Genomic DNA, 27,881 nt, shown 5'->3' on the forward strand with positions numbered 1-27,881 from the left:
CATCTGACTCTTGATTTTAGCTCAGGTCATGATCTCAGGATCATGGGATCAAGCCCCGTATCAGGCACCGCACTCAGCAGGAATTCTGCTTGAGACTCTCTGTCTCCTCTGCCTCTGCTCTTCCCCACACTGGTTCTCTCTCTCTCTCTCTCTCTCTCAAATGAATCTTTTAAAAATAGGGACGCCTGGGTGGCTCAGTTGGTTAAGCAGCTGCCTTCGGCTCAGGTCATGATCCCAGCCTCCTGGGATCGAGTCCCACATCGGGCTCCTTGCTCCGCAGGGAGCCTGCTTCTCCCTCTGACTCTGCCTTCCACTCTGTCTGCCTGTGCTCAATCTTGCTCGCTTTCTCTCTGACAAATAAATAAATAAAATCTTTAAAAAAAAAATAAAATAAAATAAAATAAAAAGAAATAAACGATTTTATTGGATACTGGAATTTGCTAAGAAAGTAGATTCCTAGCACTCTCACCACAAAAAACAAAAAGGCAACTATGTGAAGCAATGAATATGTTGATCGGCCTGAGCGACATGTCTCTGTGAGCTGTACACCTCATTTTATTGCCCTTGACTTTACTCTCCTTCCCAGATACTGCTTCCTTGCCCGCCCCCACCCCCAACGGAAGGTTTGCAGCAAGCCCTGCGTTAAGCAAATCTTTGGCATCACTTTTCCAATGACATTTGCTCACTTTGTGTCTCTGTATCTCATCTTGGTCATTTCTGCCAATTTTTTGGTCATTTTTTTTTTTCCCAGTAACTTTTTAGTAATTCTCATCAAACTTCTTCGCTGCAATTATATTTGTTGTGTTGATCAGTGGTTGTGACTCTCCGAAAGCCCAGATGCCGGCTAGCATTTTTTGGCAATAAAGTATTTTTTGATGACGCACATTGTTTTTTTAGACATGATTCTCTTGCACCCTTACCAGACTTCAGAGTGGTGTGAACATAACTTTTATAGGCACTGGGAAGGCACAAACTCATTTGACTCCCCTTATTGTGATACTGGCTTCTTGGGGGTGGGCTGGAACTGAACCCACGCTTTCTCTAAGGCAGGCCTGTATCTCTATAGCAAACCATGGTGTTGTACACCTTAAATACATACATTTCTACTCAAAATATTAGGCCTTTCAAAGGAGGAGTTGCTTGAGAGGATAGGGATATGTGCCCGTAAGTGGACAATGACACAGAAGGAAGGGGCTTGGAGACATGTGCATTTAGGAACTAAGTATTACCATTCTCTGGGCCCTTTACTTACGCCATCTCCCTCAACCCTCATGTACTATGATCGATCTACTAGAGGACATGCCCACAAGAGCAGGGACTTTGTTGTCTTGTCCACTGCCTTGTGCTCCGTGCCCAGCACAGTCTGACCCATAGAAGGAGCTCAACAACCCGTGTTTTATGCATGAAGAATCCTCTCAGAGAAGATGAGCGACTTTCCCAAACTTACACAACATGTAAGTGGCTGAGCCAAGATTGGAACGTGGGTCTCACTTATCCCACCACTCTGCTCCTTAATTCCTGGTCCCTGGTGCCACAGTCAGAACTAGAAGCTGGTTTTCATGGCCAGGGAAATGTCCATTACCAAGGAAAGACTGGCAGAGGCCAGCTTCTTACCTTCCCGGAGGGACATTCCTTGAGTGTCCCAGCAGGGCACAACGTCTCCTGTTACCTCTGCAGTCTGTCCCCAACCGCTTGTGAGGACATAATGTGGGGGGGAGAGGTCTCAGGAATGAGAAGGGTTAAGCTTTTACAGCTTACTGAAGCTGTTCCTTTGCATTTAAATAGCACTATTGAAGAAAGCAGCCTTTCTGGAATCTTATTTGATGCTAACGTTCTGAGCACCTTAAGGCACGCCTATTTCTCCACCCGTACAGGTCCTTTGGAGCTCCATTACTTAATAATTTGAAAGCTTTTTACGGAAATCAGTGGATGAAGGGAGCTGATGAAGTGAAATGTTATTATGTTTAAGGACCCAGCAAAACAGGCTCACAGGACAGTACCTGAAGCTTCTACCTTGCTTTCTCATTCAGTGTAGGGTATTTTAGAGATCATCTCATTAGTGATACAGCTCTTTTGAAAATGAACCCAAAGTCTGCAGCCCAATGTAAAAACACATATATGCTTTTATATCATCTTTTTTTCACTTTGTTCTATGGTCTTTTTTTTTTTTTTTCAGATGTTATTTATTTATTTTAGAGAAAAAGAAAGAGCATGTGGGCAGGAGGAGAGAGAGGAGAGACTTACCCAGACTTTGTGCTGAGCATAGGGCCGATGCAGGGCTCGACCTCAGGACTCTGAGATCACAACCTGAGCTGAAATCAATGCACCCCCCCCCCCACTCCTGCTCTGTGGTCTTCGGAGTCATCATTAAAGGAGCTGTATCACAAACGAGATCATCCCTGAAGTATATTAAATTATAGAAAACGGGGTACAGTTTGTGTACTCATCTATTTGTATAATAATCTCGCTACTATTGTGCAAATAAATGGTAGGGGTAGGGCGCTTGGGTGGCTCAGTCGTGAAGCGTCTGCCTTCACCTCAGGTCATGATCCCGGGGTGCTGGGATGGAGCCCCGCATCGGGGGCTCAGCAGACTCTGCTTCTTCCTCTCCCTCTGCCTCACCCCTGTTCATGCTCTCTCTCTCAAATAAATTAATAAAATCTTGAAGAAAAAAAATAAAAGAATACTTGAGTGGCTTTGTCAGTGAAACGGTCCTCACATCCCCACCTCTGCAAGCCTGGCTCTCCCTCATACACCCTCCCTTGCTTTGCTGTCCCCAGAGAGTCCATCAAAGTGTGGCGCCCTGTGACTGCTCACCGTGCAGGGAAGGCCAGCTCGGTGAGACAGGGACTGGCGTCACTCGTGTTCGGACCTCGCAGTGGAGCCTGGCAGAGGGTGCGGGCTCTCCCAGGATCTGCTGCCTATCCCCCCCCCCCCCCTCCAGCAATGCCCATAACCTCAGCCATCAGTAGCCAGGCCACCGCAGCTGGCTTTTCCCTTCCCTGGCTCTGGCTGGAAGGCCTCCCCTCGATCACGGGTCTGGATCTGGCTTCTCATCTTATCAAGGACCCCACTCGTGTAGGTGCACCCCCCTCTCTCCCACAACAGCCCTTTCTCTTTCTGTATTAGATTATACCCTTCCACATACAAACGAGTCGTGATGTCACTCATCTTTTTTTTTTTTTTTTTTTTTTTTTTTTTTTGTCAGAGAGAGAGCGAGCACAGGCAGAGTGGCAGGCAGAGTCAGAGAGAGAGGCAGGCTCCCTGTGGGGCAAGGAGCCCGACGTGGGACTCGATCCCAGGACGCTGGGATCATGACCCGAACCGAAGGCAGCTGCTTAACCAACTGAGCCACCCAGGCGTCCCTGTCACTCATCTTTTAAAGAATAATCACATGTCCTTACTGCTACCGCCGGTTTTCTCACCACCACACACAGCAGACTCCTGCAAAGAGCTGTCTGGGCCCGCTCCGGCTGTGTGGCCTTGCCCACTTGCCTTTCCTAAACCCGCTTCAGCTGCAATTTCAGCAGTGACCAGCGAGGCAGGAGTGGCAGCAGTGAACAGGTAGCTGGACCTGCCTCCCTGGGGCAGAGGGGGCAGAGGGGACAGTGGGGACAACAGGAGAGCTTTGCAGAGGCCCTGGGGCAGAACCTAGTGCCCTCCTGCCTCACTGGCGGTCCCGAGTCAGGCTCTTTTCCATCCCACCCTCTTCTCTCTCTCTGCCCACTTCCCAGCTTCTCTGTCGTGTACCTTTAACTACCACCTATATGCTGATGCCTTTCAAATTTATTTCTCCAGCCTGGACTTGTCCCTTGAACTCCAGCCTCATATATCCAGCTGCTGACAAGACACCTCCCCTTGGAGTCATCCTTGACCCCTCTTTGTTTTACAACCCCCATCCATCACCAAGTCCTTCTGTGTCTCCCTTTAAAATAATGCCTTGCTCCCACTGTCTCCTCCGCTCCCGTGGCTCTCTCCTGGTCTGATGCCCCTGCCTGCCCCCTGCTGGCCCCTGCCGCCCCTCCCTGTGCCCCACTAGCATGTACGCTCCCACAGCCATCAGCAGAGCCCTCTGAGCCTATCGATCAAGTCACACTCTGGTGTATGCAGACCCTTCGGCGACATCTCAGTCTGGCAGCACTCCTAAGAAGTGCCCTCGGACCCCTGGGAGGGCCGCATGGGCCAGAGGCTTCCTCTAGCTTGTCACTAATTAATCTTTTAATTAACTCACCCGTGATTCATCTCTTAATCGTCCCCTGCACACCTCCTCCAACCCAAGCCGATGCTGGGGGCACAGGGAGGACACAGTTCCCAGCCCTGCTCTCCCACTGGCTTCTGGGACCAGACCTGGACTGGAGCGGTCCTCAGAGGAAGGCAGAGTAGAGGGGGTGGGGAAGGCAGGAAGAGGGGCGAGGGGCGAGGGGTGTCCAGTGCTGTGCTGCGGAGGCCTGGGGCGCTGCTCTTCCAGGTCATGTCACAGGCACCTTCAGCCCGACCTGACCTGGCTTCCTCGGGGCCCCTGCCTGTTGAAAAGCAGACAGCTTCTGCGGAACGTCCCCTCTCGCGCATGACGTCAGTCTCGCCCGGCCTGGCCCCTTTTCAGCCTCTCTGCTCTGGCCCTGGCACTTAGTTTTTTCGGATGGCTGGAGACCGACGGGGTCGAAGGTGGGATAGAGGGCGCGGGAAGAGCAGGTGGAGAGAGGGGCGGGTGGGAGAGAGACAGACATGCCCCAGCGACCTCCCCAGCTCCCTCTGCCCCCTGGGGCACACTTTCATGAGCATTACAAGGGACAAAATGAAAAAGTCTGGAAAATGAGGTTAAACCCGGGATTGACACTTCAGTCACCAAAGGACGAGCTGAATCGATGCTTGTGGCTACTAGAAGCACACAGAAGGAAGGCACTCTCTCTCAGGTCACGGGGCGATGCCCTTCCCCAGCGTGTTCCACCTGCCGGAGTCGGGTGAGCGAGGGGGGGGCAGTGAGTCGGAGCCGGGGGCGCCTCTGATGGGCCCTTCCCCTCCGGCTTCAGAAATGCCCAGCTGCTTTCACAAAACCGTCTCACGGGAAAATTGTTATCTACGGCCATTATGTAATTTTCCCATCCGAATTACAGGCTATGTTTGAAAAGAACTCAAAAGAAATTGAATTTGAAATGCTTCTGTGCAACCACATCATCTTCTTGGGGATCTGTAAATGGGCTTCACACACCTTCTCTGGCTCTCAAATAGCGGCTCAGACAGTGGCTTGTGATGGCAACAGCTGCCCAGGGGTGAGGGTGCCTATGAGCCCTTAGGCATGGCCAGCCCGGGTAGCTCGGTGAACACCGGCAGCCGACTAGGGTTTGTGAGCTCTGACCACAGTTCCTAACGCGGCCCCCTGTCCTGGCCCTTCTCTCTCCCTCGAGTTCAGGCAGTTCCAGCAGAGCCGTCTGGCTGTCACGCCTCCACCCTGCCCCTGCCCTTGCCGGTGCCCATGCCCGCCAGCCCCCTGCTGAGATCTTTGAGCCCTCCTTCCCACGGCTGGGCCGACAGAGTGGACCGAGTCTCGGAGAACACCAGCCCTTCCTCTTCACAGCCTCTCATCCATTCAACAAACACTGTTTGAGCACGTTCCAAGCCCGGTCCTAAGTACTGATGGTACAGCAGGGAGCAAAACAGAGGAAAGCTCTTGCCTGCGGGGGGGCCCTACTCTAGCAGGGGGAGATAGACCATAAAAAGTAAATAAGCAGGGATGCCTGGGGAGCTCAGTCGGGTAAGCGACCAATCTTCATTTCCACTCAGGTCATGGTCTCAGGGTTGTGAGATCAAGCCCCACGTCCAACTCCTCACTGAGTGGGTGCCTGCTTGAGACTCTCTCTCCCTCTCTCTCTGCCCCACCCCCTGCTCCCTGCTCGTGCTCTCTCTCAAAAAAAGGGAGGGGGGTGCCCAGGTGGCTCAGTCGGTTAAGCCTCTGACTCTTGGTTTCAGCTCAGATCACGATCTCAGAGTCATGAGATGGAGTCCCATATCGGGCTCTGAGCTCCGCAGGATTCTGCTTATAGGATTCTCTTCCTCTGCCCCTCCCCCAGCTCCCTCCCTTCCTCTTCTCTCTCTCTCTCTCTCTCAAAGAAATAAATAAATATTTTTTAAAAAGGTAAATAAACAAAGTCCACAGTATATTGGACAGTGACCAATGTGATGAAACAAACGCAATCAGATAAAATGATGGGGATGTGCCAGGATGAGGAACCATCAGGGCACTGCTATTTTTTTATTAAATCCCTTTTTTGAAAGAGAGAGAGAAAGAGAGAGGCCGAACTCACACAAGTGAGGGAAGGGGGAGAGGGTCAGAGGGAGAGGGAGAACCCTAAGGAGATTCCATGCCCAGTGCAGAGACTGACATGGGGCTCAATCTCATGACCCTGAGATCACGACCTGAGCCGAAACCAACTGTGGGTCTCTTCACCAACGGAGTCACCCAGGCACCCCCCAGGATTTCTAGTTTTAATAGTGGTGTCGGGGGAGACCCCAGGAGAAGGTGGCATTTGAGCAAACACCCGGAGGAGGCAAGGAAACGAAGCTATGAAACCTGGAGGACGGCGTTCCTGGCACAGGGAACAGCAAGTGCTAAGTGTGGCCGGAGTGTCCGAGGACACATGAGATGTCCCGAACGACTAAACCAAACAGAGCGAGGGACAGAGTCCTAAGGGATAGAGTGAGTGAGGTAACAAGGGGCGGCATTGCCACTGAATGGGCTGGGGAGAACTGGGCTGGCCAGGCGGGGGAGAGGAAGGTCACAAGTTTGGTTTCAGAGATGTTGAGACACGGATTTGACACACTGATTTGACGTCCAGATGAAGATGTTAAACAGGTGATAGACACGGTAGACGATTAAACTTCAGTCATCGTCAGTGTAGATGTAATGGTGCTTGGAGGCCTAAGACAAGCTGAAACGGTAAGGCAACATGGAAGAGGGTCAAGGCTTGAACCCTGGTGGTTGGAGAGGGGTCAGCAGAGCAGACTGAGAAGGAACTGCTGGTGAGGTGAGAAGAGACAGAGGTGCCAGAGCCAGGTACAAAGGGCTTCAAAGCAGGGGGAGGGAAGAGCTGTGTCCAACGCTGCTGAGGAGGTCATGGAAGCTAAGAGCTGGGCGCTGACCCCGGGCAGCGGTGAGGTCATCAGTGACCTTGACCAGAGTAGTATGAGAGGAAGGAGACATCTCAGTCACTTCATCTGGAAAATGGGAACCATTTGCCTGCCTACCTCAGAGTTCTGCAGTGCGGACCTCAGGAGACCACGGGCAAGCCAGAGAGCACCACCAGTAGGAACTATCTGTTTTTATTTATGACCCAATAAACCCAGAGCCTGTTGAAACGATGGGAAACTATGACGTTGGGCACAATTGATTTTAAAGATGCTTATAGCTCCATTATCACCTCATAAAATGGCTCATTTCCTGCTGCTCATCACCAAGACACCCACCAAGGGACAAAAAGTTCCCTTCAGACATGGAAGCCATCAGGGTTGATGTTTTTAATGGGTAGTATGTGGGAATCCTGGGAAAGGATAGAAGTAAACGGTGGAGCCGAGCACCGTTCGCCAGAGACCTTTTAGCTAAGATTCCAGGCACTACCCTCACAGAGGGATCTGGGTGACCCTATGCTCAAAGCACCAGTCTTTGGGGGAAACTGTCCGCCAGGGGCAGCGATGCTCTTGCTGAAAAACGAACAAAATGGAAGAGAGACGAGCACAAGATGGAGAGGAGGAACAGGCAAAGTGAAAAAAGCAGGAATTTTGGAGTCAGACGCATCTGTATTGGAATCGTGGTTCCTGGGTGGGCTTCACCAAGTCACGTGACTTCTCTGAACCTCTGTTTCGTGGTCTACAAAATGAGATGGTAGCTGTTCCCAAAGGTTTCCCTAAGAAACAAGCTGATGAATGCGAGGAAAGGCATGATTTGGGGCGTGGGGCTGTCTGTGCGAGCACGCGGGTCACTGCGTGTGCATTTCATACCGTTGGATTTCCCCCCTTCAGGAGCAGCTCCTCTCCAGCCCAGGAACCCGGGCCCTCCCCTGCTCTGCATCGGAACCAGTTCTCAGGGCAGCGTTAACACTGCCAGTGTTGTGAACACCGTCCGAGTGTGGCTGTAACGTTCAGAACTCAGAATGAGCTAGGACATGCCCCGGGGCCAGCAGAGGCGCCGGTGGACAGGGGGTGCCCTGACCTTCCGCGGAGCCTGGCCTTTCTGCACCTCAGCTCAGCCTCTCAGCTCCTCTCTGCCTGGCTTCACAGCGTGACCAGTGTGGTCTCCAGAGTCAGACCAAGGTTGAACTCTAGCTCTGTAATTTGGCCAAACAGATGTGTTTCTGAGGATTAAAAGTGTCACCCTGCCTACCTTGCAAATGCGTTGTAAGGATAAATGCTCTATGAAGGTAATCGGCAAGATGCCCGGCACATCCAAACAATAGATCCGTGTCGTTACTGTTGTTTCTTCTACTTGCTTTGATCAGTTTCCCTCTGTGATTATGGACTGCACCCCGTTTCTCTTCCTGTGGGGAGGAGGCAGGTTGTCCGGGCTGACTCCCAGACTGTAGGGCTAGGGCAGGACGTGCTCTGTGTCACCGGCAGCAAAAGGGGCATTAGGAGGAGGAAAGAGGTTGTGGCTCAGGACGGGGAGGTGAAGGTTCAGGCAAGCGTAGGCACACAGGACAGAAAGGAGGTGAGGAACAAGGCGGGGAGGACATGACGGACCCTGGCCCTTCACTGTGGGCATGACCGAGATGCCCAGAGCCCTCTGGCATCACCCTCCATGGAAGGGTCAATGTTGGGTGGGATTGGTTCTGACACCAGCCCCTACCCAGTCCTTCAGACCCACATTCTTACTCTCAGCTCTGCTCAGACTTGCTGTGTTCCTAATACCAATATGATTTCCACCACCAACCTGTCCCCGGCGTGCTTTCCCCCTGCAACATGACCCTCCTTCCTCCAGATCTGACCTCAGCCTGGGGCCCCTTGGGAGCTGTGTGATTCCCAGTTGGTGTCAGGGGCTCTGAAGTCTGAGTACGGCTATAACATCTTCACAGTATTTTTACCAAAGGCAGGACAAAAGAACTCATCCCCGTGAAGATGGACACGAGTGACCTGTGGTTTCTTTGAGGCTTTTAGTTTTAATTGGCATATCTCTGGAAAAGTGCTAATGTCATCCAGAAGAGGCATGAACTGTGAATACCCTGAAATACTTGGTTTGAAAAGAGTCCTAGGGGAGATGTAGAAGGGCTCTAAGGATTCTTGAAAGATCCTTTCTGTGCCTCAGAGGCTTGTTAAAACAGCTTTTCATTTAAGTCGAAAGTGTGGATTGCTTACTCTGACTTTAAGTTCTTCATTCATCAGAATGGAAAATGCCCAGCGCCCCCAGTGGCCCCACCCAAGGCTCACCCAGCTACATAAACCTCTATCATATGCTCCCTGAGACTCAGAGCTTGGCTTTAAGTGAGGGAGTGTTCTCCCGAGGCTTGGTGGGTTTGGAGATGCAACTGTGTGTTTCACAATCTGTGCTCAAGCATCGCAAACTGATTCTCCCACCAGCTTGAGAATGTAAATGAGAGTAAGAAGAGTAGCTAATATATGCTTATTCGGGCACTGTATTAGCACATGCTGTGAATTATGTCATTTAGTCCCACAACAACCTCATGTAGTAGAGATTCTTTTTATTTTTGTTTTTAAGATGTATTTATTTTAGGGAGGGGGCAGGGGCAGAGGGAGAGGGAAAAGCCCGGAATCTCAGCAGAGCCCCCACTGAACGCAGAACCTGACACGGGGCTCCATCTCACTACCCTGAGGTGGCACCCTGAGCCGAAACCAAGAGCCGGCTGCTTCACCGACCGCGTCGCCCGGGTGCCCCAGGACTGAGACTCTTTTTAAATCCCATTTCACAGGTGAGAAAGCTAGGAGAAGTCCAGGGACTCGCCGGAGGACACAGAGTTAGCTAACACCGCAGTCTGTATTTGAACTCAGGCGTGATTCTAGGGTTTATGCTCTCAAACGCACTCCTCTCCCACGGGCTGGCCTCAGTAAATACTAAAATGTTTGATAGTACTCAGGGTGCCCAAAGTTGTGGCAACATGGGCACCTACACATTCTTGCGGGGGGGTGTAAATTGGTACAGATTTTTGGAGCACAATTTGGTAGGTGCTACCAAAATGATACATTTGCTTCATCTTTTAACGGTCCCTGGCAATCCATAACACGGGAAGCCTTGGGTTTGTAAATAAATACATATGCGAGTGTGCACCATAGTATGGTGTGTGGAGACAAACATCCACCAATAAGGCTGGGGAAGTAAATTACAGAAGGTCCGCACTATGGAATTCCACTATACATCGGACGCTTCGCTTTTTCAACAATTTGCTGAATATCCATCGCACTGGATACGGCCATGAACAGGCAAGCCAGGCACTCTCCAACCCTGCAGAGCTTGGGTTCTGCCAGAGAACTCGGATAATTCACAAATTTTTAGTTTAAGTACATTTTCCGTAATGCTCCTGCTTTCTTAGTTGAGTGAATAACGCAGATGATCCCAGACACGTGACAACAAAGCTGTCGCCCGTGCAGTTGGCATGCCACCGCTAGATGGAACAATTCACAGTAAGAAGCTGTCCTAAGGCCCACCCACGTGCCTGCACCACCCTTGGAGCCTCCATCGTGCTCAAAATTATAGGTAGAATTTCATTGCCATAAACACACACTAACAGAGCGCCCCACCAACTTTTGTTGCATTATATACTGCAAAAGTAGAATCAATATGACCTTAGTTGGGGCTTGAAAACTGAGATTTCAATGCAATGCAAGGGAAACCTGCAGGGCTAGCAGACTCGGTGGCCATCTGACCTCCACCCACATTGGTTTTACTTCTTAATAAAGTATTTCTTCAAGGGCAGAGGGAGGGATGATCATCAGACAATATCTCATGACTTGGATCTCCCAGCTTGGATTCCTCTTTACTACCGCTTGACTTGGTTTACCATAGTTTGAAGATCTGAAACACCGAAAAGCAGCAAAAAGATTGCTGTGATGCAGTATCTACTGCCATGGGAAGTTTCCCATGATATATTAAGGAAAAAATTTTAAATCATGGTGCAGAATAAGATATTCGGTATGATGCATTTTTGTGGGGAGAGTTCTGATGCGCGCGCACACACACACACACACACACAGTTGCACACACATAGTAAAAGGTCTGGAACGATACACACCAAACTGCAACATTCTGGAGAAGGAGGCAGAAGGCAGGGAGCTGTTAGGGTGGAATATGGTCCACGTTCACACTGTGTGCTTCTGTGATGCTAAATTTGGCTACAGTAAGCGTGTACACTTCTGCTTATGCAATATTCCGTATCTGTAAAATCGAAGGAAAACAAAGTACACCAGAGCTGGAGGATGAAGGCCGTGTCCGAGAACTCGGGAATCAGGATGTTATCGTGGAAGTGGTGGGCAGCCGCTGAAGGGCCGAGGCAGGGAATGGAGACGGTGGGATTTGCAGCCCTGTGGAGGGTGTACTGGGCGGGGGGGTGGGGGGGGGGGAGAAAGTGTGGAGGCTGTGGAAGGGCTCACAGGACTTTGCAGACCGTGAGCTTGGGCTTGGACTTGGAGCCTGAACTCTGGGAGGGGCGGGAGATGGGGAAATGGAGGCACGCTGGAGGAGGAGCAGGCTTCTGGGGTCAGAGGCAGGGCTCAGCGTGGGCCACGGGACGGATAAGATGATACAGGGAACCGGGTCACGGAATGCCCCTCGCCTGCCTTGTGTCTCACACGTGACGTCATGCCGGACAGCCTCTCTCAGCCCTTCCCCAGATATTTATTAGAAATGAGTGAGGGAGGGGCGCCTGGGTGGCTCAGTGGGTTAAGCCTCTGCCTTCGGCTCAGGTCATGATCTCAGGGTCCAGGGATCGAGCCCCTCATCGGGCTCTCTGCTCAGCGGGGAGCCTGCTTCCCCTCTCCCCCTCTGCCTACTTGTGATCACGCGCTCGCTCTCTCTCTCTGTCAAATAAATAAATAAAATCTTTAAAAAAACAAACAAAAGAGATGAGTGAGGGATGTGTTCCCAACCAATGAACCAGTCTCCCACGAGCCGTGTAAACCACTCAGTTGGGACCGAGAAATGCTCTCCTTGCAGCCACGTGATTGTGGGGGTGTCTTTGCATCCAAAGATTCTTCCCCTGACCAAAAGAGGGAACTGTCAGGGAAGCCTGAGCTCACGAAGAGGCCTTTGCCTCTGCCAGCTCGTTCCCAAAACCCTCTGTGGGTGCCCGAGCCAAGCTGGATCTGGCTGAGCTCCCATCCTCTTAAAGGCCCACCCCACCATGGGCTGCAGGTGAGGGGCTCCGGGCCCAGAAGGCTTTTCATAATCTTTGCACCTGAGCCTGGGGACACCTCCGACCTCCTTCCAGTTTCCTGAGGGCTGTGGGATTTTCTGGGGATGGTCCCCACCAGTTCACCCTAAGTATGTTCGAGGCACTTATGCCAGACATGGCTCTAAGGACAAGGGCAGAGCTCTGAGCCAGCCTAGCAAGCCTCTGCCCCCCGCCCACAGCCTGGAACTCAGGGACCTGTTTGGTCGGCAACAAAGTTCTTGCTTCCTCAGCTGGTGACATTTCAGGTTTTTCTGGACATAGTGGACGGTGGTGTCTGAGCACTGCTGGGCCCCACCAGGGGAAGGGGAGATCCAGGACCAGCTGAATCCCCTCCAGGAAAGGTCCCTAGCCAAAGCCACATCTGGGCCTGTGGAAGTCTTCAGCCTTGAAAAGGTTTATGCTATTCCTGTGCCCCGATGTGTAATTGAAAATAAAAACCCAAACTGCAAAGTTTAAGCTAGATTTTTGCCCCTCATTGATGCCTTAATACTTTCCTTCAAAATGCTAATTATCAAATTCTTCCTCAAAAAAAAATCATTTTAAGCGCCCATGCCATATGCTATCCAGAACAAAATAGAGCAGAATAATATGAGGGGCATGGGGGGGAGAGGGGGTTCGCCCCAGACTCTGTTCTGACCTCCTTGTCCAAGGGAGTCCGGTCACGCGTGCAGGTCTCAGCAGCAGGAGAGGCCCCAGTAAGGACAGGCCTCCAGAGCCGGTGTTGGCTACACTGCAGCTCCTCGTGTAGCCAGTGCCTGACTGCAGAGCACAGGACCTGCGCTCCAGGCTGGCCACATAGAAATCTGGCCATCCGGAGCTAAGTCCAGGTCAGAGCTCTGGCTACTGTGGGGGAGGGGTGGACGGAGCTGGAAAACAAAGTGGGGCTCAGGGGCCCCTGTGTGTGCACCACCCCCACCCCCTGGGATGGCCGAGGCTGCAGGGCTTTCCTTGGGGGGGAGGGGGATGGCTTCCCGGGAAGGGGGAGCCTCAGCAGCAGGTAAGGGAGTGGACAGTGTCACCAAGTCAAACCTCTCTTGGCCCAGGTGCCCAGCTCTCCTCACTGAGTATCTCTGGTCCTTTTTTTGCAGAGTGATGAGGTCCTCACTGTCATCAAAGCCAAAGCACAGTGGCCGGCCTGGCAGCCTCTCAACGTGTAAGTAGCAAGCAGACCTCAGCCATGGCCAGCCCTGGCCTAACCTCGCACTCAGAGCTGCCAGCCCCTGGCCACCGCCTGCTGGCGAGGTCAGCAGCGCTTCTCGGGCACACGAGCGTGTGAGGCTCACTGCCCATGTGTGGGCTCCACACCAGCCCCTGTCCCCTCAGGAACACAGGCTTGGTCTCCGTTTCCCCCCACAGCTCTACCACCACAGAACCAGACACAACGATTAATCATTCTGTGTCTGCTCATGCTCCTGGCTCAGGCCGAACCTGCCTTTGTACACAGGGTACTCACCCGAGGCCAGGGCCCCCTCACGGAAAGCCAGATTTACCCCAGGTTCCCTTCTCAGTCCCCATCTCTGTTCTGTCTACTCTGTCTCTTGAAGATTTCATCCTCCCTTGCACTTTAGTGACCGAGGGTGTGCTCATGGCCCTCACCAGGACTACTCCCCAGAGTAGCTTTGTAGGTAACTAGGCAGACATGCACATAGGTAAGTAGACAGATCAACCGTCCACCGGTTTCTTGGACACCTCTCTCTAGAGCGCGTACATGGATCTCAAACTCCTCATATCCAAAATGGATCCCATCACGAAGTGATGGATCCTGCCTTCTTCGTATCACACACATGAGTCTCCCCTGACCCTTCTCCCACTCTGAGTTCCAACCGCCATGTTTTCTCACCTGGACCGCTTCAACTCTTCTCTCTTCCATTACGCTGTCACTGGAGTGATCTTCTAAGAATCCAAATCCGATTGTGTCCTGCTCTCCTCAGAATCCCGCCATGACCTCTCTTAGTCCCCAGCATCCCTTTGGGAGGCCACTGGGGGCCAAATACACCCCAGCCCTTGCCTCCTTTTCCTCAGGGCTCAGGTCTCGTTCCTCCCTACACCACACTCGCTCGGGCTCGCTGAGTCCCATCCAGTTCCTTGAGCGGGCTCTGGTTTCGCCCATCCCCTGAGGATGCCAGGCTGGGAGCAGAGTTCCCGCCAGCCCCGTAAAATGGTTTGCGAAGCCTGGCTCGGCCAGCCAGTCTCTGGAGTAGTCTGTATCCGCTAATGGTGGTATCGACGGAGACAGCGACAACACCGGCAATGCTGAGATTCTGCTCAGCAGCAAACTCGGAATGATAGGAAGGGGTGAGGTAGCAGGAACGGCGGCACCTGCCGGGAGCAGGAATTGTGCCGTGCCAGGCACCTGGTGGCCACCTCTTTAACCATTCGGCCAATCGGCGGTTCATTCCCCACAATGTGCCAGCCCTATACCAGTCCCGCCCTGTGGCATGCACAGCGGGGGCATGGGGTGGGGAGAGATGGACAAAAAGCAGAGTGCTACCATTCCAGAGCTGCCCTTTGCACACGTTCAGGTGGGACCACATATATGGACTAGATAGACTATGACCTCATCATGGTAGCCAAGAGGTTAAATATTAAGATGAAGCTCTCAGTGGCTCCAGGAGAGGTCACGAAGGCCTTGTTCAGGAGGCGTCACAGGGCAGAGTCTGGAAGGATGCTTCTCGCCCTGGAGAGGCCCAGATCTGGGCAGCTCTGAGGCCCACACTTGGACAGCTGAGCCAGGGCTAGCTGCGTGGAGGCCTGGTCTAGCTTACTGCGATCTCCTCGGAGGAAACTGGGCCCAGAATGGCTGAAAACCTGCCAAGCCCTGGAAGTGCCTTTCCCTGAAAGGAGAAGCCACAGAGGCAGGCCCTGCCGCCCCAGCTCTCCCATGGTAGGTGGACATCTGTCTGTCCCTGGCCTGTCCCATCAAAAGCACGGCTTTTGTGAATTCACAGAGGCCCTGAGCCTCCTCACGTAACTATCATCAATCAGAAAGAAAAGTCCAAGCATGAATCCTGTTTGCTCAGGCTCTCCTCAGCTGCTCCCAGCCCCCATAAGCTGTACGTGCGGGAGTCCTCTCCTCTAGCCCTCAAAGCAGGCAGGGGCTCGAAGCCAGGAAGCAGTTGGGGCCATCTAGGCCAGAGTTTGTGGATGGCGATGTTGACACCACTAAGGGACCCTGAGTCCAGTTTTCCCTTAAGGAGCCTGGGTTTACGAAGGCATCAGTGACAAAACAAGGTGCTTCCAGAAGGAGAGAGGAAAGAGGGAAGAGAGAAAAAGAAGAAAGCCGAGAACTGATCTTTTTGTCTTGAGCACCTACTATGTGCCAGGAACCCTGCTGGGCACTTATGTTCCTTGTCCCACTTCATCCTCATACGTACCCAACGAGGTAGGGATTTTGAGCCTCACTTCACAAACAAGACCGAGGCTCCGTGGCAGGTGCAGCCTCAGTGTGCGTCTCCACCAGCAGAGGAGCTAGCATTCCAGCCATCAGCTGCCTCCGCCACCTGTGACCTTCACCTCTAACAGAGTCTCTCCAATTAAGTGACAGCTCACTCAGTGTCCATTTTTCAACCAATCGAGACGTACAATATATGTGTCAGTCACACTTCGGGCCAGAATGAGATGAACATGGTGACCACAACCACACACTCTGACTCCTGCCCCAAAACAAAACAGACTCTTGACTTTCACTTACCTCGTGTCCTTCGTCGGGGCTGACCAAAACATTTTACGGCCTCAACAAACATTTGTGGTGGGCCTCTAAAGGGAAGTACTTCAAAAGTGCTAAGGAATACAGCAGAGTTTCTCCCGCACTCGCAATCTGGTGAGGGAGAGACATTAACCAGATGATGACAAACGTGATGTGTGTGCAATGTAAGGATACAGAGTGCCATGAGGGTGTGTGAAGGGGACCCTGACCCAGCCTGAAGGTCAGAGAAAACTTCCTTAAGGCACGGCAATTGAGCTAAGAATTAAGAAATCACTAGGAGTTGACTAGGTAAAGAAGCAAAGCTAGAGAACATTCTAGAAAGTCTGGAGAGATCATCATGTGTCAAGACCCTGAGGAGGGATCGGCATACTTGAGGTACTAAATTGCTGTGGTGTAACTAGGTCCAGAGATCACAGGTGAACTTGGTGGAGTGCCAAGCCATCTGCAACATTAGGGATGTTTATTTTTACATGAAGAGTAATGGGAAATCATTGAAAGGTTTTAAGCAGGATGGCAACACGATCAGATGTGCATAGAAAAAAAAATCAGAACAGTAACAACACTCTGGCTCCAATATGAAAAGGTTAAGAACAGAGGAAGTGAGACCAGTGAGGAGAATTTGCTAATTCAGGGACCTTGACAAAGATGGTGCGGGGGGTGGGGGGGTGGGGGGGGTACAGAGATCTCAGAGATGCGTAGGAGCGGAGCCCCACCGGCTGCAGTGATAGGTTGCCTAAGGAGGGTGAAAGAGGCAGAGAGATCTAGGTCAGTAAGTTGGCAGGGCCTGTTACAAGGTTTAGAAGAGTACACGAAGTTCAGTGGGAAGGAGCCTGAGCTCAGTTCTGGGTGTGCTCTGTGAGGGATGCCTCCACGTGATCCCATCGGAGGTGCCGACGGTTAACTACAAAGCTCTGAAGCTCGGGGAGAACTCTGCACTGACATATAAAAATCGGGAGCCATCAAGGAGTAGAAGACAATCAACGCCAAGGTCACAGATGAAAGAGAGCCTGAGAAGAAGCCAAAGGTTTAAGGCTAACTCCCAAGGAGCAACAGCGTTTAACGCTGAGAAGGATCTGCCTGCGAAGGAAGGAAACAGAAAATCAGTAGCAAACCGATGGGGAAAGGAAGCTGAGTATCCGGGGAGCCAAGGGAAGAAAGCTGTGCCCAGTGCGGCAGAGAGGTCAAGCAGGACGGGGGCTGCAAAATGCTGGTGGGGTGGATCCACGTGAAGAAAAGCAGTGATCTTATTGAGAATCCTTCTGGCTTAGCGACGGCCGGAGGCCCCAAGCAGGGTGGACTGTGAACCGAAAGGGAGTTTACGGAGTCCGTGTGTGTCCAGACGAGGCTTCCCTGCAGTTGGCTGGGAATGGAGAGACACCGAGCAAGCGGCAGCTCTCAGGAGACGAAAGAGTCAATGCAGTTGATTTGTTTCTGCCTTCTTTTTCAAGATGAGAGAGACTTTCTGAAAAGTTGGGGGGAAAAAAAAGACACAAAATACTTGGGGACACTTTCCCACCCTTCCCCATCCCCCCAGACTTCCTGAGACCCCCGTGGAACAGAATTAATCAGTGGCAAACATCAGCCCTCCCAAACACCCAAACTCCCTCTGCCTAGTGCTACCAGCTCGTTAAGAGAAAGGAATTTTTCTTTGCTTTAACCATACCCGAGTCTCCCCTTCCCTCTTCCAAATCGCATTAGGAAGTCAAATTAGGAAGCCTCCGCAGCAGCCAAGTTTTGTTTTGCAGTACCAGCCCTGCCCCACGCCCCCTCACTGAGCCCACAGGATCGAGGTTAATGGGATTCTAGCCTCCCTTGGGCCAGTGGAAAGCCGGGGTGACCTACTTTGTGAGGTCCTGCCCTGGGAAACTGACTTGCTTTTCAATGATCTTCATCTTTTTCCCCAGGACCACTTCTCAAAGAACAGCCATGAACGAACAAATTAGCTGCTGACTTGTTTAGCTCAATCAATCAAGCTGTGCCTTGTCAGCCCCGAGCGCAGGTAGAGATAGAAAAGACAGATGCTGAGCAAAACCCACATCCTTCACTAGTTCCTCTGGCGCCTGAGCAGAAAATGACCAGGTTTCCCGCAAATCGATTCTGAATTTCCACCACCCAGTTCCTGCAGCTTCATCTGGATCCCAGGAATTACTGGAACTTTTTTAAAAATAATTTTTTATTCTCATAATGAATCTTGTAAGGGACTGCAGGGCCCTTCGTGATTCCCAGCCACTCTGTCTGTTTAATTAATGTTTGATAAGACAACCGTCCATGGGTTCCCGACAGCTGAGGGGAGGGTGGACCAGAGACAGGTCAGCCTCCCCAGAAATCCTGCCTCTGGAGGGTCGGTGTCCCGCAAATCACCCAAAGCCGGGGCTCTCCTTGCAAGGACAGAGGCATCTCTCTCTCTCTCTCTCTCTCTCTCTGTCGGATGGGGGCTGAAAGTTGCAGGGTCCTGCCTCCTCCGGGAGCCCTTGCCCAGGTCTGTGGATGCAGAGACCTTGCCCAGGTCTCAGGATTGCAGAGAAGGCAGGCGGAGGACTGGAGGAGCCGGCGGCAGGTAGAACGGGCCAGAAGGACCGGAGTCCTACATGCCTCCAGGTTACCAGCAGCTTTCGGAGGCAGGAAACCTCACTCAAACCTGCCTCCACCCACAAACGGGAATGGGGTGGGAGGGGGCGGTGTGCGCTTCAGCTTCACGCGTGGCTCTGGCGTCCTCTAGTGGTTCCGTGGAGTTTCTGCAACTTCAAAAGCTCTTTCTTGGGGATTCTTTGAAATACGGAGGACACAGAACTCAGCCTATGAGGGACCCGAATTACCAGCGACTTGAGTCTCACTAGTGACTCGACTCACCCCAGTTCGGTTCTGGAATTTCAGAAGAGACAATAATTCCTTAAAGGAGCATAACAGTCCCTTGCTGCTTCTTTTCTCTTATGGTGTTTTTGAAAAGTTTTGTTTGGAAAAGCTGAATGAGTAGAAAAATCAACATTTGCCAAGTCTGTGCTGTGCGGGTCACGATGAGAAGCAGTTTGCTCATGCAGAGCCCTCGGGTTGGTGTGCTGAGGCTCCCATTTTGCAGCCCTAATAACTGCAAAGCATGCTGGGGTAAAAAGCCCGTGGTCCACAGATAGCAAGGGGCTGAATCCCGATTCAGATCCAGGGCCTCTTCCAATACCCTCTGTTCTTCCCTGCACCCCACGCTGCCTGTCTGAATGGAAGAAGGCGACACACTTCCTCATGTCTTTGTTTGCTCTTCCTTTCCCGTTTTTGTGGTGTGGACTGTCTGTTGGTAGCTTTCCCTTATCTGCTGAGAGGGTGGCATTTTTCTTGCAGATGTGGATTCCCTCTTTGTCTACTACAGATAGTCACATTTGTCAGTCACACCGCGTGGAGACGTTTTGGCCAACGTGCCATTTTTCTTTCTAATTCAGCACTGTTGTTTCATTACACAGATGTCTTTAGTTGGTGTATACACTTCAATTAGTTACTTTTGTGATTGCTTTATTGTTTCAAAGCTGAAAAAATTAACATTTCTCCAACGGATCTGTTAACTTGACTTTTTTCCTATAATTTGATTGCTTTCTACTTAGCGCTGGATTCTTTCTTTCTTTCTTTCTTTTGGTGTATGAGACTCGATGGGAATCCGTATTTTTTAACTGCAGTTAAGTAAGCCCAACCCCTCTGTTGCACTGCCTTTCCTTTAACCTCTAACGTGAGAAGGCTGTTTTGTGTAACACCTTATCTAAAGTTTCTGGGATCTCCGGTCTCTGCCACTCATTTCTATTTCTTTCTTGTCCTGAATATGACATCAATTATCATGATTTATAATATACTGTTATATGGTATGCCCAGATAAACTATCTTTGCTAGAAAATCGATAAAAATTTAAATCCCAGGGGTGCCTGCGTGGCTCAGTCTGTTAAGCGTCTGCCTTGGACTCAGGTCATGATCCCGGGATGGAGCCTCACGTCAGGCTCTCTGTGCAGTGGGAAATCTGTTCTCCCTCACCCTCGCCCTGCTTGTGCTCTTTCTCTCACACTCACTCTCTCTCAAATAATTAAAATCTTTTTTTTTTTTAATTTAAGTCATAATAGGAAAGTCATAATAGGAAAATAAAACTAAATTAACAAAATGTCATATAGGGGAAAACATCACATATAAGCAAGCAGGAATGTGAATTTTTATTATAGTTTGGACAAATTAAAGAACTCCAGTCATACCTCACATTTCCCAAAGAAAACTCACATATATTTTTATCCATTTCATCATTTTAAATAGCATTTTTATTGTAGAAGTAATGAATACTTTGAGGTGATTTTTAAATTAAATCTGAAGGTCAAAGGAAGTACAAGAGTTCCATATTCATTTCATAAATTAAGTAATTTACTGAAAACAAATATTTGAGGAGATCCCACTGCATGCCAAGTTCTGAGCCAGCTCTGGGATATGGCTATAATACGCAAGACAAAAATGATCTCTACTCTATTGGAACCTAATGGGCAAGATGGAAATTAAACAATAAACTCCAAGCAAAGAGTGAGCTCGGCACACTCTGGGAAAGTGCACCAGGGCTCCTAAAGGATTTGAGGAGAGGTCAGGAAATGCTTCCTCCAGGATGTATTATATGAGCTGGGGGTCAGGGGACAAATTTCCCAGTCAAGGGGAAGAAAAAGGAGCAGAGCACACCTGAAGATGCAAGAAAATTGCTAAAACTGCTCTCATGTCCTTACAGATTCAGATTTGCCCTATTACCCAACCTCAGGTCAGGCATTTTGTGCAGAGGTTGGTTGCCCCAAATTTCCTCTTTTTTAAAACTCACCAAGGTCTGGAGACCTCAGAGTTGGCCCAAATGCACCTGCAGAGAACAGTTTGCATGGTCCCTTGTGAACCCAGGAGGTTCTCAGATGGTCACTTCTACCAGCTGAGCCAAGTATCAGGACGGCGTGTGGGATCTGGCTTGGTTCTGTTTCCCCACCAATGGATGTCTTTGCCCTTTAGGTTGTCGTGGTGAGTAGGGTCACTCACGGTTTACAGGATACAAGGGACTAACCTGACTCAAAGCCACCTGCCCAGGGAGAGGGGAAGGGAACGGGTGGAGGGGTTGGTCTCTATGGCAGTGGAAGAGGAAGTCCACCGGCCACAGCCATGGCACTGCTGGACCCCCAGGGGGCCAAGCCAAGAAGGGCTGGGGTCTTCAACATCCCGTGGAGATGTCCACGCTCTTTGCTTCGCATGGACAAGAAGGTGGGCCCTGACCCACGTCCTGTTAGCTGCTGGGTGAGCAGCCCCGCAGTGACCCAACCACCCTTCTCGTAGAAGGTCCTTAGGTCCTTAAAAAAGCTGTGAAAACCACTCATGAGGAGCCAGTGAACGCACACCTGGGAAGAGAAGATGAAAGCCCCTAATTTGTGCCTGTCTACACAGCAGAAGATGTAGGTGTGGGACATTCGCTCCAGGAAAAAGCATCCCCTTGGAGCTTCACAGCATCCCTGCAGGTGGGGCCAGACCTGAAGGCAGTGAGTGACCTCCTGCCAAGACCTAGAGCCGGTGGTGGTGGTCCTGGAACTCGGGTCCTCCCACACTGCCCTGTCCAGCCGGCCGTCGGGGCACTGGGGGACTGGGGGACCAGGGGTTCCTGGCCTCGGGGAGCTCCCCATCTGCACGGGGATGACTACATGGTGACAGAGCAATGGCAGTCATTGAGGTACAGCTGCAGAGACTTTCAGAGTGTGTGGAAACACAGACCCCGGGCACAGTTCGCCCCGGCCAGGGGCATCAGAGGGGCTCCAGGAGGAGGTGGCTCACGATCCACGGCTTGCAAAATGAGCAGAGCGACGGTTCTCAAGCCTGAGATGCATCCGGAGCAGCTGGAGGGGTTGTTGATCTGGAAGGCTGGGTCCCACCCCCAGAGTCTCTGATGCGGTAAACCTGGGGCAGGACTCGGTAATTTGCCCGGGGACCACTCCGTGTGCACCCCTGAAGACAGGCGTCCCCAGCAGTGCCAGTGCCTGTGGGACCCACACTGCGGCTAGCCTGGCCAGGGCACCGGGCAGGGGGGGGAGGCAGGAGACTGGAGACAAAGGTGACACTGAGCCTTGCTGAGCTGCGGACCCCAAAGCCGGGGCTCAGGCTCTTCCAGCGCTCATGTGCCAGAACCCAGCCTGGCAGTGGGCTACGAGGTAAAGTAGTTTCAGGAAGGCCTCCCTCTCCTTCCCTCTTTTTCCTGAGCCCTGTATGACCCTATACTGCTCCCCTCAATAGAGTTCTTATAGCTCAAGGGCCAGGCACTGGGCTAAGTCCTGCATGCAAGTTCTCTCATGACACACACTAAGCCTTTGGCGTAGCCCTAGGGAGGTCCCCATTTCACAGACTGGGACACTGAGGCACAGAATGCTTCAGTCATTTGCCCAAGGATACGCAGCTATAAGATGTAGCATGCCAGGACGCACACCCAAGGCTTCCGTCCCTCTCTGCTCGTTGTTTGACCCCCTCCGGCCTGCCAGAGCCCAAGGGGTCCAGTTCTGCGAAGCCTGAGCAGGTGTGGGGTCATTGCTTCGGGGGACAGGTGAGGGCAGCCAGAAGCAGCTGGTCTCCAGAGAGGCACACAGGGACTCCCGAGCCGCTGAGGTGCACCGGCTGCCAGCTGGACGGAACAGACGAGCTGGGCCCCAGCCAAGGATTCCCCACGATTAGCAGCCTGGGGGTGTGGAGTCAGGCGGGGCTGCCTCTACACCTCAGCCCCGACCAGCTGGTCTCTAGGTCCATTAACCTTTATACGCTTGCTTTCTTCTCTACAAAACGGGATCATAATTCTAACCCCACGGGATTGTCATGGGTGGTGGGGGAGGGGCACAGAATAACTCTGGGCCCAGCACCAAGTGTGTGCTGAGTGAGTAAACACTTTCTTCCCCAGCCCCCTGGGGGGGCCGCCACTTCCGATCTCACCCAGCTCCCCCGGCCACAAGTAAGAGCTCTTCTTAGCAGCTTGAGATAGAGGTTGAAGACAATCCCCTCTTGTGGCTTGGGGGGTGTCAGGCAAAGGCCTGTGCTGCTCTCGCTGGGTCCCTGCTCACCACCTGGAGGATGGGGCCCGGGAAGCATGGGAGTCCCTGGAGGAGCTCTGGGGCCAGGGCAGGGCCTTGCTGGAGGCAGCCCCGGGAGGACAGTGGAGGCAGCAGGCCTTGGAGACGCCCCCTCGGAGGGCACAACGGAGTGAAAAGGGGTCAGGAAGAAGGAATTTGAAACAGATAATGAAAAGCTACTATCTTGAGCTAATACTGTCTTGGGTCACAGTCTCCATCCGCCATTTAACTTTGTGATGTTGGGCCCCTTACAGAAACAACCCCCTGAGCCTGGGTTTCCTCATCCATCAGTTGGTGTCAATCACTCTTCTCTCGGGTCTGTTCTGAGGATCCAGTGAGAATGTCTGAGAAGGGGCTTGGGGCACTGGTCAGCCGTTGTTATTTGTAAAGTTCGCCTCACATGCAACAGAGCTGGGCTCACCGTGCCACTGGCCGAGGGTTAATGGGACCAGGAAGCTTCAGCTGCAGCTCTTTTTACCCACACCTTTTTCTGTTGCTTTTAAATTTCCCGGACTCTGCTCCTTGGAGGAAGTGGATCTGAGGTCTGGCCTCCAGTCTCCTCGTTTGGCTGCCTGTCGCATAAATCCTTACCTGTGTCTGGACCCATGGTCCTTGCTGAGCACTGGGCAGATGACCTTGGGTTTGCATACAAATGTGGCGAGCCCGCAGGAGATTTGTGTTCCTGATTCGTTGACCCCCACACTGGTGATGGGAGCCTGCTGACGGTCAGGGCGGTTGCCTCGGCTCTTTGTCCTGGGGCCTGTCCTCAGGGCCCCACTGACCTTCGGCAGCTTGGGGTCTGGTTTGGACAAAGGGCTTTGGCGGGTATGTCCTGTGCAGTGGGACAGAAGCTTACTTCTTCCTCCTTGTTGGTTTGGCTTCCTTGACTTTCTTCCTCTCACTCAGCTGCCTCCGATTAGAGGATGTTGCTTCTCTTCGCTTCCTTTTCTTAAGACAAGGGTGACTAATGAACGCATGGGTTCGGCCAGTGACGCTCTGACTTTTAGGGAGGTGCTAGAAAGTAGGAAGCCATCTGGTTTAATCGGTGAAGCCTAGAATTTTGTGGAGGAAAAGACTTGGAGGCCATACTCAAGGCCTCATTTGGTTTGTTTGTTGGGGCAGCTTTTGGGATCTTTGAATAACACCGGCCGCGTTCTAAGTGAAAAATGGGGAAGTGACTGTTTGATCGCCATATGCAACTTGTTGGGCTCTATTCTCCAAAATGGGGCAATCTTTCTTTCTTTCTTTTTTTTTTTTTTTCAACACTGCTTGGCCACAATATTCGTTAGAGTCTCAAGAAAAATGACCAACCAATGGACGCATACATTGTACCGCCTTGCAGTTAGATTTGTGTCATAAAAAAGATTTGGGAATTGGGCCTTTAAGATCCTGTTTGCATTTTGTTTATGTATTTGTGTGTGTTCATATATGTCCTAAGTGGAGCTAGTTTCTGAAAGTCTGCATGGTGTTGCTAAGATTAATCTATACGAGAGTTCTATTTAGCCAGTTAAAAAGTAAGGGCTTATTAGAATTGGACATTCTAAAACTCAAAGACAGAAACTAACCCAAGCATTTTTTTCACATGATCTTGGAAAATATTCAGTATTAAAACTAACTTACGGTTGCTAGTTTAATTAAAATGGACTTGTGTTTAGAATTAAAAGCATTAAATACAAAACTTTTATTCTGCCTGTGTTTATTGAAAGTCATAAGTTCATCTTCTCTCCATTGCAAAATTTGTCCAAAACGGGGAGGAAACCAACACCTTAAGACTTTGTCAAACGTCTTGTAAAGTTTAAGGCTGTGAACCTGGAGAAGTCTGGCAGGTAGTTTACCATGAGGCCAAAAACAACAGGTAGTTTTCAAGACTTGCCAGTATTTACAGAGACCTTTACCATTTGGGCTGAAGCTTTCCCTCGCCCTTCCCAGAAGGCCTCAGAAGTTGTCAAAACCCTTCCAAGGTTTGGTTTGCTTCTAACAATTCAGACGACTGTGAGATGACCACCCAGCAGCGTCCGTGCTCAAAGCCACACAGGTGTGCCCCACGCCTTGGGCAGTCAATGGCAACACATACTTCCTAGAGCCCCCAACAGGCTGGAAAAACAGAAAAGGACTGTGGTAGGGATATGCTGGGAAACTCACTTGGGAAAAAGTGTGTTGGCTTCTCTGTTCTTGGTAGGAGTGTCTCCCGCCCCCGAGTGGGTGTGATTTAAGCCTCTATGTTACATAGTTACACTCTCTTAACTTAGGAGTTGTGGGCGGGGCTCCCATTAGGCAGCTGGATAAGAGCAGGCACACTGAGTGGGCAGGTTCACTGCCAGCAGGCGGATGTGCCCGCAGAGATGCGCCCTTACGCCGCAGGAATTCCAGAGACGTGGGGTCCCCTAGGACCTGCAGAGCAAGCATGTGGAGGGCCAGCTCCAGCCCCCTTGCACAGGACCTTGTGGAATGCTCCTGACGATCCACTCGGCAGTGAGCCTGGAGGGAAGGAAGCCATGCGTTCCTCACGCTCGAGTTAGGGGAACCCACGGGTTCCTTGCAGCCTGCCCACAAGGAGGACCCGGAATGGAGCACCGTGTGGCACAGTCAGGAGAGTCAGGAGAGTCGGTCTGAGGAAACAGGGGTGTACAAGCAGCCTGGTTTCAACCAATCTCCCCAGAGGCTCTCGGGAGAACAGAGTCTGAGCGCTTGTAACCAAAGTACACACATCTCGGTCTTGCAGAATGCCAGGTTTCTACCTGGAACTGAAGAATCTTTCTAAAGGTGGGCAGAAAGTTTCCATCCCTCTAACTCTGGTCCTCACCCCATCACAGCAGCAAGTAACTGGAGAATTAACCGGAAAGTCGTCCCCATTCCCTCAAGACTGAGGAATGATCAAAGGACAGTGGGGACTGGAACCCTTAACCAAAGGGGTAAGGGGACTGATCGCAGCTGCAGATTAGGAAACTCAGTTGCAACTTTTGAACCCAGAAATTTCTCATTTGCCTTCAGAGTTCCCTGAATTTCCTCCTCAGGGAGGTGGATGAGGCTTGCCCTCCCAACTCCCCGTCTGGAGGCCTCTTGAACCTTCCCCCAACTGCCTACCTCGTGTCTGTGTGATTGTCTTTGCTGGGCATCAGGCGGATGAGCTCAAGTTCAGTTACAATAACACAGATTGTTGCTTTCCCATTTATTCAGACACTTGGACTGAGCACCTGCTCTGCGCCAGGCACCACTGTAGGCACTGGAAACCAAGCCCTGAGGAAGTCCGACAAGAGCCGTGCTTTCCCAGGGCTCCCATCTAGTGAGAATGAACAGCAAACAGCTGAACAAGCAGCATCTACAGAACAGCAAGTGCTCCGAGCGTACTGGAACCGGGTGGGGTGGGAGCAAGTGATTGTCTCCACCTGTGCTGGCGGAGGGTCTCAGGACAGTACAGGGTGTCAACCAGTCGTGGTTAAAGCCAGAGATTGGAAGACTGAGAATCCACCTTCTTTCGATCTTCTCCTCCCTTAGCTGTGGCCTGGCCGGACGTCCTTCAGGGTGTGCGCCCCCAGAGCCCCTGATGTAATGTGTTTGGTTTCCAGGAGAGCTGCACCCTCGGCCGAGTTCTCTGTGGACAGGACACGCCACTTGATGTCCTTCCTGACCATGATGGGCCCCAGCCCCGACTGGAACGTGGGCCTGTCTGCGGAGGATCTGTGCACTAAGGAGTGCGGCTGGGTCCAGAAGGTGGTGCAGGACCTGATCCCCTGGGACGCGGGCACTGACAGCGGGGTGACCTATGAGGTGGGTGAGCTCTGCGGTGGTGACGGGCGACCCTTCCCGGCTGCTTCCTCTTCGTCCGGCCCTGTGCTGTGGGGGCCCTGACATAAACGATGTAGACGAACACCCAGGGCGGTCGGGCAGGCCGGCATCGGCTCACCCTCACGTATCCCATCCAGTGTGACCCACACAGCTGGCCATGAGGCCACGGGAGGGGTCAGAGAGCAGTTCCTAGGTATGCACAGGGCAAGAGAAGGGATGAGAATGGAGAACCGAAGTTGGTGTCCATACATTAGACTAGGCCAGATTCTGGAGGTCTCCAGATAGCCAGCCAGGTTAAGGAGTTTGGATTCTGTCCTGAATGTTAAAATTCTTCAGCTGTGGTCAGCACGCCAACTGCATGGACATGTGAAGCCCTTAGAAAACCAGTGACAGGACCATCTAGAAGGGACACTGATAAGCTATGGTTTGTGGGCCAAAATCAGGATACCACCTGAGTCGTAAATTCAAACCCAGCCACCCCAATTACATGTTGTCGGGGGCTGCTTTCTCACTACAACAGCTGAGTGGAGTCATGGTAGCCGACCCAGGAGGGCCCACAGAGTCTTGAAATGTTTACCATCTGATGCTCTATGGATTTGTTTGCTAATGCCTGGTCTAGTAGAAAGAGCTTTGGATTCAGGCCAGCCTGGGTCAACTGTCTCCTGGCTGGGATGACCTCTCTGAAACCTTTTCTTCATCAGGATGGAATCTTGTGTACCTGGGAGATCTGAAAGCACAGGTCACCGATTTCCTTGCACAGTGCATAGTGGGGATAGAATTGCATCAACAGCCATAGGGGTTACACCTGTTGTGAAATCTCCATCACAGCTTTTGTTCTGATCGTATTACAATCCAATTGCTTTTGCGGTTTTTAACTCCTTTGTTTCCCATACTGTGTTTCTGTGTTCCACCCCCCTTCCC

At 51.7% G+C, this 27,881-nt stretch overlaps 1 protein-coding gene across 1 annotated transcript in view; it reads left to right on the top strand.

Annotated features, from left to right (window-relative positions):
• SPON1 (spondin 1) overlaps positions 1-27,881 on the top strand; it is a 256,540-nt gene that overhangs the window by 214,981 nt on the left and 13,678 nt on the right. The window contains exons 7-8 of the mRNA XM_059136775.1: positions 13,478-13,542; positions 26,741-26,942. Of these exons, the coding sequence (XP_058992758.1) occupies positions 13,478-13,542; positions 26,741-26,942 (267 nt within the window). The remainder of the gene's footprint in view (positions 1-13,477; positions 13,543-26,740; positions 26,943-27,881) is intronic.

The sequence above is a fragment of the Mustela lutreola genome, chromosome 1 (genome assembly GCF_030435805.1).
Source record: "Mustela lutreola isolate mMusLut2 chromosome 1, mMusLut2.pri, whole genome shotgun sequence".
Taxonomy (NCBI): domain Eukaryota; kingdom Metazoa; phylum Chordata; class Mammalia; order Carnivora; family Mustelidae; genus Mustela; species Mustela lutreola.